Below are 19,555 nucleotides of genomic sequence, written 5' to 3'. Positions count from 1 at the left end.
CAAACTGCTATGGCCTTTCCTTGCTTGTCTGTTTCTTCCCTATTAATAAAATTTGCTATGTTGAACACACTTACAGAGCTATGATTCCACTTTAACTGCCATGGGTGCATCCTATGGAAACCTGGGGTTTGTTGTTTATTGAGACACTAGAGCTCTCTGGCAGAGAATTCCAAATACTTCTCCCTAAACTGCAAATCCCGATGAAGTTGTCATGGCAGTTAAAGTGGAACGTTGCACTATTAATTGTGTATTGCAAAAAGATTCCTGCTCTTTAAAATCAATAGTAAAAGAATGGATGTCAACACACTGTATCTATTCTGGATAATTATTTTTAAAAATTGCAGTGATATCATTGCAGTCTGAAAAAAGTTGCACATTATCTATAATTTACATTTATAGCTAATCATACAGCGCTCACATTTTCTGCCCTTTTTCCTTTGTGAGTTAATTTATTATTACATGTGCTGTGTTGCTTTCATTTCGGGAACACTTCCAACAGCTTTTTCATCTTTATCATCTGAGTCATATCCAGCCTTTGGTTTCTTGTCTTCCCTGTACTTCACAAGCACACTCCTTGATACATCTGAAAAGAAAGGAGGAAACAAAATGGCAATTAGTAGGAGAAGAAGAGTGGCCTCATCATGGGCCTCCAGATTACTTTATTAGAGTAAGCCATGATCTAGAGAAGCTTACAACTAGCTCTGGGGACTCCCTAAGAGCACTGCTATTTTCCAAGAAGCAAGTCATCCAGCTGTATTTGAAACTCAGGGGACCTTTCAAAAGCAGAGCACCAGTGTGTACTTGGGTGCATTTACTACCATAGCTTGGACATGACACAGATTAGACAACAACTCCCAGAATTCCCCACCCAATGTAAATCTTGCTAGGTTCTGTGCATCAAATTATAACTGAATATTGCAATTCATGTCCCAATATATATTTTTAGCAACAATGCAACAAATTATATATTCAATTTAACACATATCCACTTCTAAAAAGTTCCATGCATCAAATCAAATGCCAGTGCAGGACATCACTTCAAGTGTCTTCTATCTTTTCTGCTGAGTGGTATTGCAACAATTGATGCAGGACTTAAAATTCTAAATAAAAGATATACCATAGTTGAAAATGATTAACAGAAATTTCCACAATAAAGAATTTATCCTTTTGTCCCTTCCAAAATAAACAATTGTAAATCTTGCTACCTTATTAAACGTTAAACAAGCCTACTTCTTAGCACAGGTATTTGCAGTTCCTCTCCAATTCTCCCTCTCTTAATAGAGTTATGAAGTAAAGCCCCTTCTTTAGGGTTTCCTCACTAGTTGAGGCAAATTAATAATTGTACTTGGATGGCACACCACCAAGGAATACCAAGTGTTGTAAGCTGTATTTCAGCATAAGGCAATAGCAAGCCACCCTGAGTATTTCTTACTTAAGAAAACCCTATGAAATTCATGGGGTCACCATAAGTTAACAGATCACGTGAAGGCACATACCTGCACCAACAAAACTTCAGACCATGATGCCTAGGAGTTTTGGGAGCTATAATCCAAAAGATAACTTCCAAGTCCTGCTCATGTACAGTGCCACCCTCATCCACTGAACAAACTGAATGTGGGATTTTCTGTGGCTATTCATTTCGCACCTGTTTGACAGAGTTTAAATAACCAGACTGCTCAGAAATCTAATGCTACATGATGCCATGCGTTGTGCAGCTGACAGTCCCATGACCCTAAATTTTTTAAAAGTATTTTTCATAGTCTAATTTTGCAATAGCAGACAGACATTCCAGAGCAAGGCATCTTGCATTATTCACAGCCAGGTGCTCAGGTGCTGACCTCTTGGCCCTGAGCAATATGATTGTGAAATGCTGTTATCCCTCACATTTCCATCTTCTTGTGAAGGAAATAAGACTTGACTGCTGATTTATTGATAAACAGCTCACCAGATACTCTGTACAAACATTAGAAGGATTAAGATGTATACTTACAACCAGCAATGATGATGATTTTTTTAAAAGAAATTACCAGCACCTCAATCAACAATTCAGTTGAAACCAATGCACTTGTACAACAGATATGTCATGTTTTGCCTTGTCTCAGTCTCCCATGACTGCTGCCTTTCAAAATCTGGCCTTGTTTGTAAATCTACCTTTGACTTCTGCTGTTTGGTACTCTAGACTCCTGACTTCTGTTTACCTGGCTCTGCACCTGAGACTGCTTCCCTCCGCCCTTTGGCTGCTCTGACCCTTTTCTCAGCATGACCTGGAATATGAGCTTCCCTCTGGCCCTTCCAGCCGAGTATTGCAAATCTGACTGTGCATAACCTTTTATGAACTGCTTTCCTGAGTAGCACTGAAAATGTGTATCTGAAGAGCCCTACAGAGCATTAGACAAACTGTGCAATCCTTGGTGGGAGGTCACCAACACCAGTGCACCAAAAGAAGATTCTGCAGGAGCCCAGTGTGTGTGTGTGTGTGTGTGTGTGTGTGTGTGTGTGTGTGTATCCACAGATTTTGCTATCCACAGGATGTCTGTGTCCTGTAACCAACCCCCATTGAATGCCAAGGGCCCACTGTACTATTCAGGCTTGATTCTGCTTAGCTTTCCATGGTCAGACAGGATCTGGTGCCCTCACGATATTCATTCCTACTTCATGAACATATAGAATGTCTACAAAGTTTAGGTGGTTTACATTATCTTACCTTTTTGTAATTTAGGTGCCCCCGTCAACACCGCCTTCTGCTGCTGATGTTCCAAATCACTTTGACAATTGATCTGTAATCCCAGAGGAGGAGCAACTTCATCTGAGAACCATTTTTTGGTAACATCTCCAGAGAGACTCTGAAATTGACACCAGACAAGAGAATTCATTTATGTGCAGACTGTTAGTAAAAACTTGTTTCTCAGCAAATAACATAGGAAGAACAATAGTTACATTTTAGGTTATTTAAGGTGAATTTGACTGAGGACTTTTCTGCTTATCAGAGGGAACTATAAATCATGTTTTTGCAGAACACGTGTGTTGGAGTTCATAAAAGCAGCTTTACCACTAGAATACGTCTGATAGCTCAAGAAAGTCCTCATGGTTGATGTGACACACACACCAGGAGTGACCCAAGATATTTTGCTGCCTGGAACAGAATAGCATATGGAGTTGCATTTGCCCAGGTTAGGATGCATAGTCAGCAAGTTTGTTTTGACACACAGAGCAGAAAATCCCTCTATCAGCTCTCCCCATCTCTAGCAGTTAAAATCAACAGTAAAAACCAATAAAATAACTAGCATTTTACTGCCTTCTCATGATATCCAAAATCATGTTCAGGATCAGATATGCATAAGTGTTATGTGCTGCATGTGTGTGCATAAATACACAGAGAAAGACAGAGAAGGAGAGGGAGAATTATGGGACAGATACATGCATACACATATGTGCAAACGCAAACACACACATCACAAGAACCAGTGGACATTGCACAAAAGCCAGAGTACTGTTACCTTGAAAATGTGGTGGCCAAATCAATAAAAATGTCATTAAAGGCAAGCAGAACTGATTTTTGCCAACATTAAGATTTAGTTAAATACTAGAGCTCATGATCTATCATTTCTGATCCCACATGGCTTCAACATCAACCCATCAAGTCCTGTTTCCGTTTTGCTGTCTTGTGCCCTGTCTCTCTAGAGGATGAAATATCTCACAGAGGTAAACAAGTGCTGCAGAAGGCATTCTACACCACATTCAACACCCCACTGTGCAAATGTATTCTATTCAGATAATAATTGAACCAAAAAGGAAGTAAATATAAGACGCTGGATTTAGTCCACTTCTATGCCATAGATCTGAATGGCAAAATTCTGTTGACTGGAGTGGGCATGGCCACCTAAACATTAAGCTGGCGAAGGGAAGCCTTGGGACAGTATGGGGCCCCATTCTATCTTTCCAATCCATAACATCTTTGGGCAGTCCTTTTCCTGGTGAGAAAAGGGGGAGGAGTTGCTTCTCCTGGAAGCCCCCAAGATTTCCTTTTAAATTGTTTGCAAGCCCCCGTACTTTAAAAAAACAAAACCACAGAAGGGGTTTCTGTGTGAGACACCCACCCAGAAGGTCACAAGGACAGAGAATTTCCCCTAAAACCTACTGAGTTTCCCACTCTTGCTTTACTGTTGAACATATGGAGAGACAAATGTCTGCTTGACTGTACTTGATAAAAATGCCAGTTATATCTGCAATTCTGCTGTGGTCATGTATATTTTCATCTGAGTGGAGGGAATCTTCCAAAAAGTTCCTTAGTCACTTATATTATTACGATGCATCTGCAAACTTCTCACAAGCAGCTTGAGCCACCTTTTGGAAATTGCTGTTCTATATCACTGAGAACAAGAGTTAAACCTTCAAAGTCAACATTACCCTCTTTGATTTGTTTTGTATTTTCAGAAGGCTACTCCCTCTCCCCAAGTCATCAACACAGCATGTGACCAATTTCTCATTTTGAATTGTCCTTAAGTAACCTACAAACAAAGCTTTATTTAATAGACATACCAAGTGGGAAATTTCTCAGCTCTGAAAAACGTGTACAAAGACTGTGATAATATTATCAGTCAAGGCGAAACTTTATGCTTTTGAAATTTTTATCACCTGAGGTTTCAAAAGGCATTAGGCAATGAAAATAACATCTAGAATTTCAATATTGAAGAGCAAACCACTTTTAAAAATAGTTAACTGAACTTAAAGTAAAGTTTAGGTATTTTTAATTAATAATAATCAGAGGGGTAATTAATGAAAAGTGTAGTTAGTAATCCAGTCCAAGTCGATAGTCCAGCTCAGCAAAGTTTATTAAAAGAAAACTGAAACAGGATTGTGAAGGAAAGCAGTAAACATGCAGAACAATACAAAACGACTGGGATTTTTGGTCATTTATCCTACAGGTCTGCAGTGCAATAAAGAATTCCACAATGAAATAAAGCTAAAGAATTGTGCCAAAGCAGTTTAAACTCAACAGTTGTATCTTTATTTTTTACACCCCTCCAGCATCACTAAATCTGAAGAAGGCAAAACACAAAGCTATAAAGATAAGGTTTCAGTTGACTGTAGAGTAGCTCAGGAACTCAGAGATGATACATTAAACAAGACAGAAAATTTTACTAGAAGTTAAAGCAAAGATCAGAAGCAGCACAGACACAACATTTGGAAAGCTCCCAAGTAACATATATGTGACAAGCCTGAAACAGAGAGAGAGCTGCAGGATGCATCTACTGTAGAAATAAGGCAGTTTGATACCACTTTAATTGCCATAGTTCCATCCTACAAAGTCCTGGTATTTGTAGTTTTGTGACGCACCAGCACACTTTCTAAAAAAACAAAAAACAAAACAAAAAACTCCATATCCCAGGCTTTCATAGGAGAGAGCTATAGCACTTGAAGTAGTGTCAAACTGCATTATTTCGACAGTTTAGATGCACCTGCAGACAGACAGACAGACAGACAGACAGACAGACAGACAGACAGACAGACAGGACGGCAGCCAATGGGAGACAGTACATTTTGCTAGGGACTAAAATAGTAGTTCCTAATTGGTGGTACACATACTACCAGCAAGATGCAGAAATAATTTCATAATTATTATTTATTATTAAACTGTCCTACTTTTTATTTAGATTTCATCCTGTAAGAATGAAAAGTCATCTCCAATTGACTGCACCAACCCCAGATTATCATAACCACCTTCCAAGACTGCTGATACACCAACACATGATCACTTTTGGGACACTAGTGACATGAAATAGGGTTTGGCTAAGGGGTCTCTTTGAACTTTATGATTCTAGATGTCTTTGGCTTTGAACAGATGGGCCAGTATAGCACAAGTTGACCCTATGCTATTCTGACCTAGGTACTCAGTTGGGTTGGTCTCCGGGCCAGCACAGGAACAGGGAGGTGTTGATATGCCCATCCCCATGCTGACCCAGGGATCTGGGACTGGCATACATTCCTTACCTTTCTGTACCATCACTCCTACTAAGAATACCCCCCCCCCATCACCGTATCTGATGCAGATACAATGTGCCTGGCCACACCCATGTGGCCAAGTGCCCCGTTTCTGCATCAGACATGGCAAAGGGGCTTTTCAGTAGGAGCAACATCACAGAAAAATAAGGAGCATCTGGGGGCCATTTGAACACCCAGGATTTGCTGAGGACTTTCTAGGAAACTTCATAGTAAACCAGAGTAAAATTGACCTGGAATAAGTGCTGTTTACTCCAGGATCCAGTCAAATCCATTGGATCTGGATCTGGTCAACCAGGATTGTGCCCGATCCTGGCCCTGGGGTTTTGGCCTGCATTGTCTAAACAGGATGACATGAGGTAAGGAGGAACACAGACCTTTTGGCCCATGAGGCCCCTTCATCACCCATTTCAACTGATTTTAACAAATGTCATCAATGTGCCACTTCTTGCACACTTACTAAAGATTTTCAGTTATTAATGCAAGTATTATTTCTGTTTGTTTAATCCAGACAAGAAGAAGTCCAGGTGGTCAGAAGAAACTAATCTAGGATTGGGTTTGGAGCCTGTTCTGGATTGGGTTGGTCTGCCTTTGAAAGATCAGGTTTGTAGCTTGGAGATGGTCTTGGGCCCAGAACCTCCTGGAAAGCCAGGTTGCTGGTGCACCAGCTGCATCCTTTCTTGGGGAAGACAGGTCTGGCCACAGTCGTTCATGCCTTAGTTGCCTCTCAATAATGTGCTCTACATGACACTTCCCTTGAAAAATGTTCAGAAGATGGAGCTAGTGCATAATATAGCAGCCAGACCAGTGTCAGGTATACATTTTAGATGGCATATAATACCAATTGTGCAAGAAGTACACAGGCTTCCAATTTTCTTCCGAGCTCAATTCAACGTGCTGGTGTTGACCTACAAAGTCTTCCATGACTCGGAACCAGGATATCTGAAAGACCTCTTGCTCCTCTATGAACCTGCCAGTTGAGATCTTCAGAGGGGGCCCTGTGGCATTTCTCAACACCTCATGACATTTGGTTGGTGGGTACACATATTGGGGCTTTCTCTGTATCAGCACCTTGGCTGTGGAACTCCCTACCCAAAGAAGTTAGGCTGACACCACCTCTTTTAAGCATCTGACAGGCTGCAAAGATAGTGCTTTTCCACATGGCATTCAGAGTTTGAAAGGTTTGCCCAGGTTTGGCTAATCTACTAAGTCTGGTTAACTGGAAAATGAAAGCAAATCCTTCATATCTCATGACTGTAGCCAAACAGGAGGAGGAAAAGGGTAATGTATGAGCCTTGGGGAAGTTAGGTTATTTATTGTAACACTAAGCAATGGCTAGGCATTTTGTCTGAATACACCTTATGTAGCACATCCCAGGCTTGCTGAAACCATAAGGAAGTTAATGAAAGGATTATTGCAGCAACGGGTTCCAACACTTTATGCCAATTAATTGAAATACTACATTTCATCTGACAAAGTGTCCAGTACAAACTCACCCATACATATCTATGTTACTACATTTGATGAACTGGGAGTTGAATTAGTACTTATGTACAAGGTTACTTGTAACCATTAAACCAACAATATAATGCATATTTACTGGGTTTTAATTAGAATATTTAGAAGAGTCCAGCAAACTAATATCTGTAAATGACAGAAAATTATAAAAATAGTTGTATATAGAAGAATAAGGAATGAGCTTTGTGGGGGGAAAGTATAACAACCACTATACCATTTTGCAGAAAAGTAAGGAAGGAGATGGATGTTGAATAGTTTGATGAAGTTGCACAATCCCAGAGAGGAATGTTACATTGTTATATGGCTACAAACTACTCTAGTGAAGAGAATGGCCCATTTATTGAAATAATCAGTACTGGACATTGCACTACCACTTTTGAAGTACATTTATTATCGTTATCCATGCTACAAGATACAGATCATAAACCTTTAATGGCAGTTTTTAAAGAGATGTTGAAGAGCTTTCTGGAGTTTTCAGAAACTCAAGAGAACAACTACAGAGATCTTCTCATTAACTGGCACCCATTATCAGGGTAGCCAGTACCCATTAGGCTGTTGCATATAAACAGCCAGTATCCATTATAATGGCTGTTGCATTGGTTTCAGACAGGGATCTTTACCATGAAATGCCAGCTACATGTCCTCCCAAGAGTCTTTTCTATAGAAAATGCACACAGATAGCAGCCATAGCCACCTTCCAAGACTGCTGATACACCAACACATGATCACTGTTTGAAAGGAGCATGCTTTGTAGTAGCAATGTGAAAAACAAAAAACAAAAACCTACAGATCCTGATTAGAAATGGTAGGAGAGATGTTTAATGGGTATAGTTTTGCGTATTATTTTTGTTACCAAATGTTTCAAACAATCATAGAGCAAAATCAAGGTAGTGGTCAGAATCTAGAGAAATGGGGAAAACCTGAGTCTGACAACTTGACTGAGGGACTGTATGATTCAACAAATGCTTTGCTATACAACTGGAAGACCAGATGGCCACTGCCATGCCAGACATCTCAGTGGAACACCTCAAATACTGCTGGAACACACCAGTGGTATGGCCATTCTCTTAACAAAAATACATATTTCTGATGAGTCAGACATAAACGTGACTAAAAGAATTTACAGACTTCTCAGGTCTATATCTATCATAAGGTCATATCGTATATGATCCAGATTTTGGAACTATGATGACCTGCACCACATAGTGGCAACTGACATTTTAGGGCTGTCTGAAAGCGTAGAATCATAGAGTTGGAAGAGACCACAAGGGCCATCCAGTTCAACTGCTGCCATGCAGGAACCACAGACCCCTGGCAAATGGCCATACAGCATCTGTTTAAAAACCTGTAAAGAAGGAGACTCCAGCACCCTCTGAGGAAATGTATTCCATGGTCTGGAAAGTGGGTTCTTTCTGTTCTGGGGTGTCCTTCCCATGTTGAAGAAAGCAAACCTGTGGAGTATTTTAATGTTTGGAGGGGTCTTTTTCTGTTTCAAAACCTGGCACCCAAAATTTGAAGTGCTGAACTGGGGGGAGCCAATGAAGGTCCAAAGAGCCGTATTTCAAACCCACCCAAAAGACTGCATGTACCACATGGATAGCACAATTGACACGCTGGCCTATACAGTTCGTATACCACATACACATCTGAACATTCATATATGAAAAGAAACATCTTATTGTTCTATTATATGCTACAGTCCCTTAAAAAAGGGGCATGGAACCTTTTACAAACAAGGGGATGAATTCCAACTTTAAAAGGTTGATAGGGTGGTTTCTCGGAATAGTTCCTTGAAACTAAAGACAGGGAGGAAGGCAAAGCAAAGTGGGCAGTATCAGATGTAATTCTTACTAAGGGCCCTGTACACACTGGCCATTAAAGCCAGCATTGGGGTGGAACTGGGGTGTAGAGTCCTCACAATTCATGCCCGACTCTGCCCCCCAGGGCGCCCTGATGCTGTGCACCACTCTGAAGGAGCACTATATAGCTGCCTTGAAAGGCTGGATCAGGGCCATGGAATGAGGTTGTCACAGCCCTGATCCAGCTAGGAAAGGGGCAGCGTCCCACTGCCCCTTAGGGGTTGTATGTACTGCCCCTTATTTGGGTATTTTCAAAGCACACCTCAAAATACATGCATGCTCAAAGCATAGCTCAATGCAACAGCTACCTCTTCTGTAGACTATAACTCAACACTATGCCACAAATTCCCAGGCTTTTAATATCTTCTTATTCTTTCTTCAGTGATTGTAGAAAACAGCAGAAAGAGATTGCTAGCCATGGGCTGCATTTGAACCAGAGGCAGATGCTTGTTATAGCTGCCTTAAAATAAGTGTAATCATGAAAGAAGAAAAGTTATACATGTTTTTAATTAAAGAATTAAAAAAGCTTACTTAGCTGCTATGATTTTGCCGAAAGCATCTGTTTATTATGATGTCTCTCTGTGTGGGTATGTGCTTTCAAGTTGCCTGCCAGCTGGTGGCAACCTAATGAAATTCATGGGCTTTACTTAGGCAAGGAATACTCAGAGGTGTTTTTTTGCCAGTTCCATCCTCTGAAATATAGCCTATCTGCATGACAGTTATAACTGATGTCAACATGTCTTTAAAATATAGTGGTAGAAAGGGTTGAGAATATGAATAAGGCAACAGCAAGACAAGATTGACTTGTTTCACTCTGAAAAAAATTAACTTTTGATTGTTCCTCAATTTATGCCTCTATGGCCTTCAATTTATGCCACAATGGCTTAACTTGTCAACAAGCCAGGTTATATTGCATACACTAGGATAATAATTTGAAAGAGCACTATATAACATTAACATTATATGCACTGACAGGATCCATAGTTTTTGTGACCAGGAATTTTAAACTCTCCCCTACAATGTGCAGCTTCCGACCTAGGACATCAAGCCTTCATTTTCTAGTCCATTGGGCAGTGTGAAAATGAAATTATAGGTAAGTAAAAGTCGTCAATGTGGCCATTGACAATAAAAGAAATCTTCATGCAGGCTTATTAACATACAAGACAGCAGTAGTACTTTAGTTTTATTTTGCTGAAGACCCTGGAAGGTGCAATAAAATGTACACGAATATTTTCAGTGTCAAGCACCTATTAGTCATGCATAAGGAGAAGGTTCAACAAAAGTCCAAGGTAATAATCTCATAGAAAGCAACCATGTTGTGACAACACACCAGAGCCACATTAGTCCAAAAAGAAAATGATGTGCTGCAGTGTACACCTCTTACTTTTTAATTTGTGAAGACTTCAGCAAGCCTAGTCAGGGCATGCTGAGGCAGGGATGGAAATGAAAGAGCATTTTGATTGTGGCAAATAGGAAGTCTGATGTGACATATTTTAATTAGCAGACTAGGAATATAGTCTTGAAGAAGATACAGAAATATACACACTTGTAAGGCATCAGAATATGCAATAAACATGTCCTTTTCTATTTTGAACATGGAGTTTACTTTGTTTCTCCATAGCAGCTACAATACAATATGTGTCAATATTTGCCTTAAATTATCTACCCCAACCACAAGTTCCCTTTCTTTTCAAATCACAACAGTTCAGACTGCATCAGGAAAATGTGTGTGTGGGGATATGTGGGGGGGTATCCCTGTGTGCATTGTTTTACAGTTATTTACCCTGAAATTCACTTCTCATTTTAGTGTACATTCTGTTAACCTAAATGTATGGGGTTTGTAGAGCCTCCACTGACAGTTGTAATCTATATTTAATTAATTAGGGAAACATCTATCTTGAGTTTTTGAGAGGGGGTAACATATGCAAGAACTGAGCACCATCTATATCAGTAATAACTGATAGAGACTCCAGGCATGGGGAATAACATGAACTTTTCTTAGAAGAAACATAAAAGAACACACTTTCTAGAGTACCTTGCTCTCTCACACAGCTAATCGGATATAGAAAAATGAAAAAGGCTAGTGAACTTTGAGGGTTGGACAAGGGAGTGTATGTACTGATCCACAAAAAGCAGGAAAGTGAGGCTTGAGTATACCGGTTTAGGAATGAATACAGGAATGAACAAAGGAATGGTGACTCAGACTGAAGCATGAGGACAAGAGTCACTGGAGAAGCTGGCCCGGGGGGGGGGGGGGGGGCAAACTAAAAAAAAAAGGATATGCTTTAGGGTACTATTTATACATTTAAACCGACTTCAATCCAGAAAGATTATGTGAGAAACCAAAAGCCTGATTGCCCCTCAACAGAAATTGAGAAGGTTTCCAAAATGGAGAGCGTGTTTTTATATTCAGGTGATGAAAGCAGTTGATTTTGATCAATGGTGTTTCATGGACTTCACAAAACCTAGACAAGATCTGGAGTCCCCAGGAATGAGAGGTCAAGAAGGGGTATTTAGGATTACCCAGGCTATGAAAGGGAGATTCCAGTCTTTGTTTGATACAGCAGAACACATCCTTTGGCTTCAGTTTCTATAAAAAATGCAGAGTAGTGATGGCGGCACTGCTGTTCCAGCAAGTATCCCCATCCCCACGCCTTCCCATGTGGCTGGGTCTGTGTTTCATTCACACTACCTATTCTGATGTTATGTTTGCCATTGTACCCATGTCTGTTCCTGCTAGTCCCTAATGTTAAATCAAACTATGGCTGATATAATAATAATAATAATAATAATAATAATAATAATAATAATGATGTTTATTATTATTTCCAGCCTCTCCCAAGGATTGAGGCAGGATTACATCAATAAAATTATACAGTAATACAAATACAATTGATAAAACACTAATACTGAATTTATTACATTCCTGTTAGTTCTCTAATAAATATATTAGGGCATGTTCAGATGTTTACAATGTCCCCAGTTTGGAGTAAGTTCTTTGCAACCTTGTTTGTTGATTTGTTTAAATTACCTTGATTAATTTTGTGTGATTAGCAAACATGGCCATTTTACCACTCAATGCTAACTCCAGATCATAGACAAATAAGTTAGAAAATCAGTGACTGAAATACAGATCCATGGAGTACATCACTGTTTACATCACTCCATCATAAATATTGACCTACTAGGTATGGAAAGAAATTTTGAAAATATTTAAAGATATTTGAAAAAACATGGCTGTATGAAAACTGGTGCAAAAAATCCTGGATAGACAAGAACCCTCACAGTTCAGGACTCAATCTGCACAAAATCTGCACGTGGTTGTTTTGCATAGAAAATACTGTTTCCTGCTCAGGGAACAGCACAGAAAATAACAGAAAATGATGTTTCCTGCAGAAAAACCCCCCACATGTGACCTTTGTGCAGAGTAAGATCCATATTGCAAATAATATGAAAACTGCACAATTTTTGAAGACTTTCTTGCAGCAGAAAGAAAATTGCTAAAATTATTTGTTGCTTTCCTTGAGAAGAACATTAGTTAAGAATTACACCCCTAATTCTTACTCTCTGCTTTCTATTCTTTAACAAGCCACCAATCCATAAGAGGCCTTTTCCTTTTATTCATGTGGCAGTGTGGCTATTATATTTGCTCCGGTTTCTTATGACCTGCAGTATATATTCTAGATGACCTCTTATTGTGTTCTGTAGAGATTTGTTCTTTTTGATATTCCCTTTCAACTTCTGCTGTGTGTGTTTTTGAAGCTGTATATTTTAACTTGTTTTATAGCTGGTACTTTATTATAATTTTTTTTAAGGTAACTGTAATTCCCACATGTGCACAAATAAGACTTTGGTGCACTCTGTTTACAGCAGAATTTAAGCACAACTAAACTATAAATTACACCTTTCTCTTAATTAAAAAAACCCCCACAGATCTAAATGGTTTACTTTACCATATGTAAAGATAAACAGATGGAGGGACTATTTTACTTTTTCTTTGTTAGAAGACATTGCCTTTGTGGCAATGCAAAAGAAACCACTAGATGTCTCTCTTTCCTGTTTTATACTCTATATTTGAAAATTAGCACAGCTAAGATATTTCACTTTAAACTCTTCATTTCAACGGTCCATAACTCAGAGTAAAAATTCACTGCAGGCAAAGAGTTGTCATAAAAAGATCCAATCTAAGTGAGGTTTTTTCCTCCCTCCTCCTCTTCCTCTGCTGAAGACATGAAAATATGTGGGTCTGCATAACAGCAGGACTAAATTGTTAAGTAGATTCAAGTTTATCTCTGGGCGATGGTAGATGAAATAACAAATAAATAATACAAGAAAGAAATAATCAACCCTAATCCTATCTGAGTAGAAAGGATAATAAGGAAAAGAGAAGAAATCGCTTATCACTAAATATTACATAAAAATATAGAATTTGTGTGTTATAGCTTCTTATGCCTTGCTGATGACTGTGCTGTTTGTATGCAGAAACTACAATAACTGGGCTGAAGTGGGAAGCTGTGGTGGAGGGAGGAAGGTAGGAAGATACTGAATTAACTTTGATTAGAGAAGATATGTGAAAAACAATACAGAGGAAAGAAAATGGGGGGGTAGGAACGGCCCAACAATCAAGGTTGGTATCAAAGGTATTGTACTTTTGAGCCAGGACATACATCGTAATGCAAAACTGGTGGCCAATAAATCATCTCTATTACATACTAAAGTTGCTAACTAACAGATGGCACTGCCATGGGAAAGTGCATGGCCCCAGGGTGCCAATATCATCATGATTGTCTTGGAACAACATTTCTTTGTTCCTGTCCCCCAAAGCTTATCTTATTCTTTATCTGAGAGTCACTGATACCTTCCTTCATTAACTGGACAAATGGAAGAGAGACACCTATAAAGTTCCACCAAATTGTCAAAAATTTCCATCCCATAATCAACATAAGTCCAGTCCACAAACAGATTCACACTCTAGACACAACTGTGCTACTATAGAAGCAATGTACCTAAACTGGCAATGCCTATATGATTTAGTGATCCTTCCAAAGGTTGTATGAATGTATAACTTGATTGTGCTTGAGTATAAATAAAATATAAGATATAAAACTACCTGATTAATCTGCCAATATAAATTTCCTGAAATGCCAGTGCTTAAGAAATTCTCAAGAGGAGTGGTGATGCTAGTCTGTCTATTTGGACTATACTGCCATTCAAGAGCTGGAAGCTCAAGTGACCAAAAGATGAACTAGACTCCAGACAGAGACAGATGAGCTGAAAATGGCAAAGAACCTTCAATCCCTGAGATAAGAGGCAGGAGCAGGAAAGTGATGCCTGTTTCAGTCACCTGCACACTGTTGACAACTTCTGGTAATACTAAAACTAAAAACAGTAGCAGCCACATATTCACAGAAGCAATAGGTTCCAATGTAGTTCATGAATTTTTTTATTATTATTTCCTTGGGATTTCCCCTCAATTATTTATATCTTGGACTGGGATCTGTATTCTGATAAGAAAAATTGATAGAACAAGAAACAAGCTCAATAAAGCAAGATCACTTTATTAGGGATGAAGCATAAAGGTTTCAGATAAACCATACGGCTAAATTTTCTTTGCTGTACTTCTTTAAAATTTAACAGAAAAAGAATACTAATGTTAAGATTTCTTATCTTGATAAGTTTAGTTTGTAGGCCCAGAAAACTAAATAAATCCAGCTGAACTTCTGTGAGTTCTTTTTTTTTATCTCATTGTTAAATGAAAAGCCAAAAACATTCAGAAAATGTATCTGCACAGTTCTTATGGAAGGGCTGCTTATTTTATAATGTTTATATCCCCTCAAGTAGTTTTAAGTTTTTGATTGAACCCTTTTTTATTTCTTTCATTTTTGTTTACATTTTTGTGCAATCTTATAAGAAAAGAACAAAATAAAATCAAAAGTACATATAAACAAGAAAATAGTTTGTCCTTTACACTCTAAAGTATAACATACCCCCTCCCTTCATAATTGAGTGATATTTACAATAGTACAAGAATACAATTGTGATGGTGCTATAATTTGCCCAATTAGTTTCATTCTTCAAGTTCCCCATTTTAGCTCCTGGCTAAGCATGGAACTCTGGGAGGCTGATTTGACCTTATCTGACAACTCTTACTTTTGGCCTGTGAGAAACTACTCTGCATATCACAGACCAAATGCATAGTGTCCTTGTGGTTATCAAAGGGATTTTAAACATACATGATCAAAGGAAAGTGGCTTTGATTAGCAAGGAGTTAGTTAACCCAGTATCTAATTGCTCAAGTCCAAAGGAATGTGCTTTTTCCTCAGATGCACATAGAGTAGTCCAGCATGAGAATAAACTTAATTTTCTTGGTAAAAGACAGAAAACCCATTCATCCATAATTACAACTATTATTAGTAGTATTAGTATTTTGTGCCTGCCTCTCCCTGCTCTCTCTACTCTCTATGGATCAAGGCAGAACAACTACAAATTAAACACATACCATAGTTTATAAAGCATATAAAACTGTGAAAAGAACATATAAAACTGATACATATTAAAAGCAACCAATATAAACTTTAACATACATAATTTAAAAATCATTTGGCTAAGCCTGCTAGAAGAAACTGATTTCTAGTGCTGTTTTAAACTTGGACAGCATATCCATCTGTCAAATCTCTTTCAGCAGGTCATTCAGCTAGGGGAAGCTGAAGAAAATGTCTTCTGAATAACAGTTGCCAGCCTAGTTCTGGCTGGCTGAAGTGAGTGCTCCCAAGAGGATCTCACTGTACAGGGCAGAGTGTATGGGGCGGGAAATGGAAAAAAATATTTTGTTCCAATATCCCCTATTACATTATAGGTCTTTGGTTGAGAGGCAGGGCAGTTTTGGCCCAGGAAAGATTTTTTTCTCCTAACAGGACATGACCCAGAAATTGATCTTCTCATCACTTTGAAACAAGGGCTCTCCTGGGTCTAAAATGGCTTGGGGTGCCAAAAATAGTCTTTTAGGCTCACTGGAAATATTGAGAGCATTTTGGTCAAAATTTAGACTTAGAGGGGCATTGCAAAGTGGAGCAAGCTCCTCCATGGCTCCTGGAGTCTACCCTCTGACAGTTGTACAACCTTCCTCTAGATGGAGATCTCACTGTTACAGAAAGGACTCCTTTCTCCTGTGTTGTGAACAATGGGAACATCCTTCGTGACCAAAAGAAAAGAAGGAGAAAAGAAGCCTTTAGCTAAGCCAACAAACAATGAAAGAAGTCTCCAGCAGAGTTATAAAAATTGTTGTTTTATTTATTTGGAGAAGAACTGCAAGTGATTATCAAATGATTGTCTGCATGTGTGATGTTTCATCTAGACAGAACCATTACACATAAAGTAAGTCCATGAATTATTTCTTTCTTCATTGGTGATAGAGGGTGGGTGGCTAAGCATCATGCTTCAAACTCAAATGACAATCTCCCTTATCACATTAGAAATTTAGAAGGACACACCATTCAAGTTCCTTTATACTTGCAGATCAAAGTGAATTGATGAGCTGTTAGAAAGTTAGTGTCAATCATTTTCAGGTCTTTGGTAGAGCAAAGTAAGAATAAAGTAAGAGAAAATAAGCTAAATAGTCTCTCTGTTTCCAGGCTTTTATACCCTAAATTTTTCTTTGTATAGTTGCCTATCTTTTTCTTCTTCTAATACAAAGAGCAAATAGTAAGTAGAATCACTCAAGCTACTTGAGCATGTTTTTCTTTGATATTGAGAAACATGTCCTACATGTTTTATTGCACATTTCTCTGGCTGACGGATACATAACTGCACCATGTTTTACATTTTTGTAACCACTCTTCCTTGCTGTACTTGTAAAGAGAAATGGCACTGATTAACTCACAAAGATAATCCAGTGCCTGACTTATTTTATTTTAATGGGAAGTGGTAACTTAGGCCCAATACGGATGGGCAGAAAGGAACGCTGAGATGCCGCCACTTTCTGCCCCGGATGTAGCCTCAGCAACCACACGGGTGCGGCAACAATCCGCTCTAAAAAGGAGCTGAAAAATGCAGCTCCTTTCCGCCCCACTTCCAAGATGCCATTAGTACCTTGGAGCAGTGCTGCACTGTCCTTCATACACTGTTTCATTTAGAGGCAGCGCATGAGGCACATCATCGGCGCACAAGCGATCTAAATGCATGCATGCCAAAATGGCGCTGGGAAAGCATGTAGCGTGCAGACACTCCGCGCTCCCCAGCTCTAATTTAGGTGCCAGGCTGCCGCAAGGCAGCAGTTTGTACTGGGCCTTAGTTCCCTTTAAGAAGCCCTGGTGGCGCAGTGGTTAAATGCCTGTACTGCAGCCACTCATTCAAAACCATAAGGTTGCGAGTTCAATACCAGTGAAAGGGCTCAAGCTAGACTCAGGCTTACATCCTTCCGAGGTTGCTAAAATGAGTACCAGATTGTTGGGGGCAATTAGCTTACAATTTGTAAACCGCTTAGGGAGTGCTTAAGTGCACTGATAAGCGGTATAGAAATGTACTTGCTATTGCTATTTAATGAAACTGCCTTTTTTCCCTATAAATTACAACTTCACCTGAAGACACAGTCAAATTCCATTGATATTTCTAGAGCGAAAGTACCCTGCACTAGCAATTGGAAGGTGTAGTGAAACTATTCTGTCTTTGTTTCCTTCATGGGTTTTCCAGAGTAAGAATAAGAATAAAAAATAGAGGGAGTGTTGGAAAATCATGAAAAGGTTATGAGTGGTAGAAAGTTTCTGAAGACTATGTGTGGTCAGGGTGACCAGATATCATAACCACAAAGGAGAACATGACACTGCAAAATATAGGACATTCAAGATAATATAGGACATTACAAAATAAAAGTTTAAAACACTAAATACATGTAAATACATGCTTCTTAGTCATGCTCAAAATGAAGGACATTTTGAAATTTCTCCTGGACAGAAGGTTGAAATGTAGGACATTTCCAGGAAAAAGGGGATGTGTGGTGGTCACCCTGTAATGGTAGATATTGTCTGAAGTTTATGATTGGGGAATATTGTCTGAAGTCCTTAGAAAATTCAGTGAATAAGATAGGGTTCTGGCACAAAACGAAGAGACAAATACTGCAGAGCAGACAATGGAATCCACAAGAAAAAAGTTGGGGAGACATATCTCCAAGTTTTGTCATTCCAGAATTTGAATGAGATTTTCAGCTCCAGAAATTTTTGCTGCTAGTTCCATAAATTGACCCTGAAGAAGGTTATATATTGACCCTGAAGAAGGCCTTACATAGGCAGAAATGTGTTAAGCTTGTTTCAAAGTAAATAAAAATTAATAAGAATAAAGACTATCCACAGAGCACTTGGCAATATATCTCCCCCCCCCTCTTTTTTTTTTTTCTTGTGGATTACCTTGAGATAAAAGCCTCATCTGGAACCAGCCCTGTCCCTGTGGACATCTAGGTTTCATACACCGAAGACACTGAACTTTTCAATTAACTCCCCACTGGACAAAAGTAATAGCCTACCAATTTGGATTGGGCAAAAAATTACACAAACACCCCCATCCCCATCAACATTCCTCCTACTACATAGGGCCAACAGAGAGTGTAGTTTAACCCTCAAATGGACACAAGTCACAATCCATACACAAACCAAATCATTTGCTTTGTCAGTGCAAATTTTAATATATAGGCCATGATCCTGCATCACCAAATTCAGTTATGATGACAGAGCTCTATCATTATAGCTATGTCTAACAGTTTGACCATTCCAAAGCCACCTTAAAAGCCAAGGAGCTGGACTATCTAAAGCAGTTTCAAGACTCTGCAGAGTGGCACACTGAACAATGATGCATTCAAATCCCTCCTGCCAGCAAGACATGGTAAAAAGCAGCTACAGGTATCCTGCCACAACTGCTTTTTCCACTACACCTCACTGAAGGGGGAGGATGGATGCTTGCTTGTTCAGTGCTTGGCTTTCTTGCACTTCAAAACTCCTTTTGTTGGTGCAGCTGCCTGGTTTTTAGGGTGCATTTGCCATCATATAAATGGAAATATGTCTTTCAGGATCCCTGAACACACCTTTTATCTATAACTTTCAGGGCCTTTCCTGGGTTATTGCCTGTATTTATTGTTGATTTGGTGTATTGTTTGTTGTCATGTTTTGTTTTAGAATGTATTAATAAAATTT

General features: G+C 39.0%; 1 protein-coding gene across 1 annotated transcript in view; it reads right to left on the bottom strand.

Moving 5' to 3' along the window:
* Nucleotides 1-455: 455 nt before the first annotated feature.
* The window catches only part of THEMIS (thymocyte selection associated), an 84,476-nt gene continuing 65,376 nt past the window's right edge, over nt 456-19,555 (bottom strand). Inside the window, exons 5-6 of the mRNA XM_089529483.1 lie at nt 2,705-2,843; nt 456-583 (exon numbers count right to left, since the gene is read on the bottom strand). Coding sequence (XP_089385609.1) covers nt 456-583; nt 2,705-2,843 — 267 coding nt within the window. The remainder of the gene's footprint in view (nt 584-2,704; nt 2,844-19,555) is intronic.

Source organism: Sceloporus occidentalis, unplaced genomic scaffold (genome assembly GCF_023333645.1).
Source record: "Sceloporus occidentalis isolate IW3139 unplaced genomic scaffold, rSceOcc1.0.p SCAF_6, whole genome shotgun sequence".
Lineage (NCBI taxonomy): Eukaryota > Metazoa > Chordata > Lepidosauria > Squamata > Phrynosomatidae > Sceloporus > Sceloporus occidentalis.
This window is presented reverse-complemented; position numbering and strand designations above follow the sequence as displayed.